We start from the raw sequence: 3434 nt of genomic DNA on the forward strand, positions 1-3434 counted from the left end.
ATTAATAATGTAAAAATTATTTGTATAATCAAGTCATTTAAATGGTAATTGCAACTAATGGTAAGTAACCTACTGTAACATATTATTAAATTATACTAATGGTATAAAAAAATTATTATATAGTTTAAATCTTTTTTCTTTTCAGTTGACCAAATGTAATTTTCTTTCAAATATAATGTAGAAAATTATAGCAACTTGTTTATATCTAATTAAGAAACATTTAATTTTTCATTGTGATTTGAGGTGATCTAAAAAGGTTTTGTTTCTTCGGTATGATCCAAGGTGCAAGATCTGATTGCAGTCATTTAATTCTTATTAGTCGTAAAACTGTTTTAAGATCTTGGCCTTTATTGTGTGTTTCAACTTATAAGAAGAAAGTGATCATGTCTCTCCGTCCCTTTCTTTTTTGTTAAAATGGCATATGGATGATGCAGCCAGCTGTATCGAAGTACGCATTTTAAAAACAGGATTTTACAAATTTTTTCATTCTCCAATAAATATATGTCCATTATCCGTTCGTCGAAGCAAGCTAAGGCTGTGGACGCACGAGTAACTTTCATTCCTAATATTAAATGTACCTCGATTTTTTTTTTTTTTTTTATCTTAACAAGCTAAGGCTATGTTGATACAAATAAGGACGAAATAAAATCAAAATCTCTTATATTGGCTTCTATTTTTCCTTGAAAAAGAACTAAAGATCATCATCTTCATGATCCATTAGAATCCAAGATCCATCTTGCTGTTGAACCATCCCTTTGTTCTTCTCAACCCACCACGATGCTGGTACACCATATTCATCTTTTAACGCGCCTAAATACTTGTTAACAACAGAAATATCGTGTTGCACTTGTAGCTTAAATCCTCCTTTTGATCCTTGCGTTCCAGCCACTCCGTGCAAGTAACAGTCCATATTATGCCAACTGCTCTCATCTCCTGGACTTTTTAGATAGGCCGACTTCGTAGTATCAATGTCTAATTGAACACCAACATCAGAGTAACCAAGCAATGGGTAGTTTGGAACTATATCTGGGGCATTTCGGACTCTTAGAGTTCGAAGATTTTCGAGTTTGGAGAATGTTTTCTTCAAATTTTCATCTCCCACCCTAGGACTTGCAAATAGAAATGCAGTTACTGGAAAGCCCTTGTTAAATCCATTGAAAACCATATCCACTGCATTTAATGTCGCGACTGCTGCTCCCATGCTATGCCCTGTTACTGTTATGGTAATTTCCTCATTCTTGTATTGCTCTACCAATCTTTGAACTTCACCGAGCACCTAATTAAAAAGAGAATCCAAAGATTATTAATACAAGTACGAACTTATTTCCTTTTTGGTTCATTTAAAAAAAATGACCTTTTTTTAATTTTAAAAATAATTTAACATAAACTTTCATTTTTACTCGCAACGAGAAGTTTTTATAGCCATACAAATATTCTTCATGTAACATAGCCACACAAATATTTTTGCTTGTTTATTAGGATTATAAGTTTTAAAAATCTTCATTTTTTTAAAACTTTATACTCAGTCAAATAAGTTCATATTATGAGAGCAGGAGTATTTTTTGTTTTACATGATTAATTAATACTTAGAAACTGAATTATTAGCCCTTTAAGCAAACAAAGAAGTCTCATTTCTTGTAAGAGGAAGATGAATTTACCTGGTTTCTTGCACTAGCCTTACTGAATGGTGATCGTGAATCATTAGAAGTATAAACGGAATACCAACCGTGATGAACTTTAGGAATAGATTTTTGATGACCAAAGATTTCAGGGGCAGAGACTTGAATAAAATCAAAATCGTTAAACCATTCCATAGTCTGTACACTTCCTCTCCAAGAAATTACTATATCCCTCCTTCCTAATGCGACTTTCCCTTCATCAGTAGCAACAGCAACAAAACCAACCCAATTTGACTCCTTGCTCCAAGCTTCCCTTGACAAAGATTTTATGATCAATGCTTCTGGAACTTGGACAGATGATGTCGCGTAAATATATTTGGTCACCTCATATTTGAAAGGATTGGACATCTCAATCCCAACTTGAGATAAGAGGTTCTTTTTTGAGTATCTGCAACTTCCTGCATACTTTGATATTTTGTTGGTGTTAAAGGCGTCTCGAGTTGCTTGTGCCATTCCTCCATAGTGAATGATGTATCGGCGAAGATCATTGTCTAATGGATCTAATAAGCCTTCCCAACTGTTATTCCCACTAAGAAACCTCCATCTTTCTGCTATATTGCCCATATCCAGGTCTGCACTTTGCATCTTCTCTAAATTGAAAAGGAGAAGAAGAAAACAAAAGGAGAAAATAGGACTTTGCATCTTCTCTATTGGTTTTTTCTTACTCTGGAACATGTTCCTCTCCTGTGGTATGTCCGTTAGTTATTCTTCTATTTAAATACCCTCTCCTATAGGTTGGGAAAACGTGTCGTTTAACTTCCTTGCTTTTATGAATTTTACAAAAATGAGTACCGTTTTTGGGTCATACTCCAGAATACGGCCGGCCATACCATTGAAAGTTCTGATTTATATCCGTTTTCGAAAAAACATCTTGCAATATTTAAATTTTAATTTGAATGATTCCTTAACTTTTTAAGGCATTAGTACTGCAGATCTAACACTTGAATACTTAAATCTCACATGATTTTTGACCAAACATTATAAATGTTCTTCAGGTTTCAAATGATATTGTACAACTAATATACTTATTAGTTTAATTTTACTTGTTATAACAGATTAAATTCTTTTTACTCTATCCAAATATAAAAGTTAAACTAGTCTAAATCAATGATATTGAAAGTTATTTGGTGCAATAGTTTCGTGTTTTCGAATTGTATAGGCGAATCCTTCCCACTATTTCCTTTTCATTTTTCCAGTGTTCACATCTGATAGCCTTTTTCCGTCTGGATAAAGATTATATCAATCATTTAGCTTGAGAATTTCGGCTTTTGCCTTTTGTATTTCCATTCCACACTCAGGCTGTCATGCCGACATTATTAACCAATTTTAAACAGAAATTTCTCTCATTTCTTTTCGTCTAAATTTTCACTCAAACATATCAACTCCTAATTTTTGTACCTCTTTATTTTTCTGTTAGTTTTCCTCTTTATCCATCCAATTTTCTCGAAAGGACCTAAAAGATACCGGAAAGAAAAGATTGTAAAAAAGAGGAAGGGTTAAAATTTTCTGCATTAAGTCAAACAGACAACGTGGTGGTTGGATGATTGGATCAAATAATAGTAACCAATGGGAAAAAGAATGGGAAATGCTTGCCATTTTCACAAGACAAGACAAGAATTCCCATATGTTTGTCAATCTAGTATCTTCTTCTGCATGTTTATTGATTGTGGCCATTGCTCAATGTTGTTTTTGTGCAATGAACGTCACTACGTTCACATTTAAAATTCTTTGCTCAATAATCTCTACTTTGATTTT

At 33.1% G+C, this 3434-nt stretch overlaps 1 protein-coding gene across 1 annotated transcript; it reads right to left on the bottom strand.

The window, feature by feature from the left end:
• Window positions 1–455: 455 nt before the first annotated feature.
• LOC104096964 (phospholipase A1-II 1) lies at window positions 456–2402 on the bottom strand. The gene is made up of 2 exons (XM_009603425.4): window positions 1659–2402; window positions 456–1276 (listed from the first exon to the last, which is right to left on the bottom strand). The coding sequence occupies exons 1-2, from the start codon at window positions 2352–2354 to the stop codon at window positions 692–694; spliced, it is 1281 nt and encodes a 426-aa protein (XP_009601720.1). The 5' UTR covers window positions 2355–2402; the 3' UTR covers window positions 456–691.
• Window positions 2403–3434: the final 1032 nt, after the last annotated feature.

This window comes from Nicotiana tomentosiformis, chromosome 2, assembly GCF_000390325.3.
Source record: "Nicotiana tomentosiformis chromosome 2, ASM39032v3, whole genome shotgun sequence".
Lineage (NCBI taxonomy): Eukaryota > Viridiplantae > Streptophyta > Magnoliopsida > Solanales > Solanaceae > Nicotiana > Nicotiana tomentosiformis.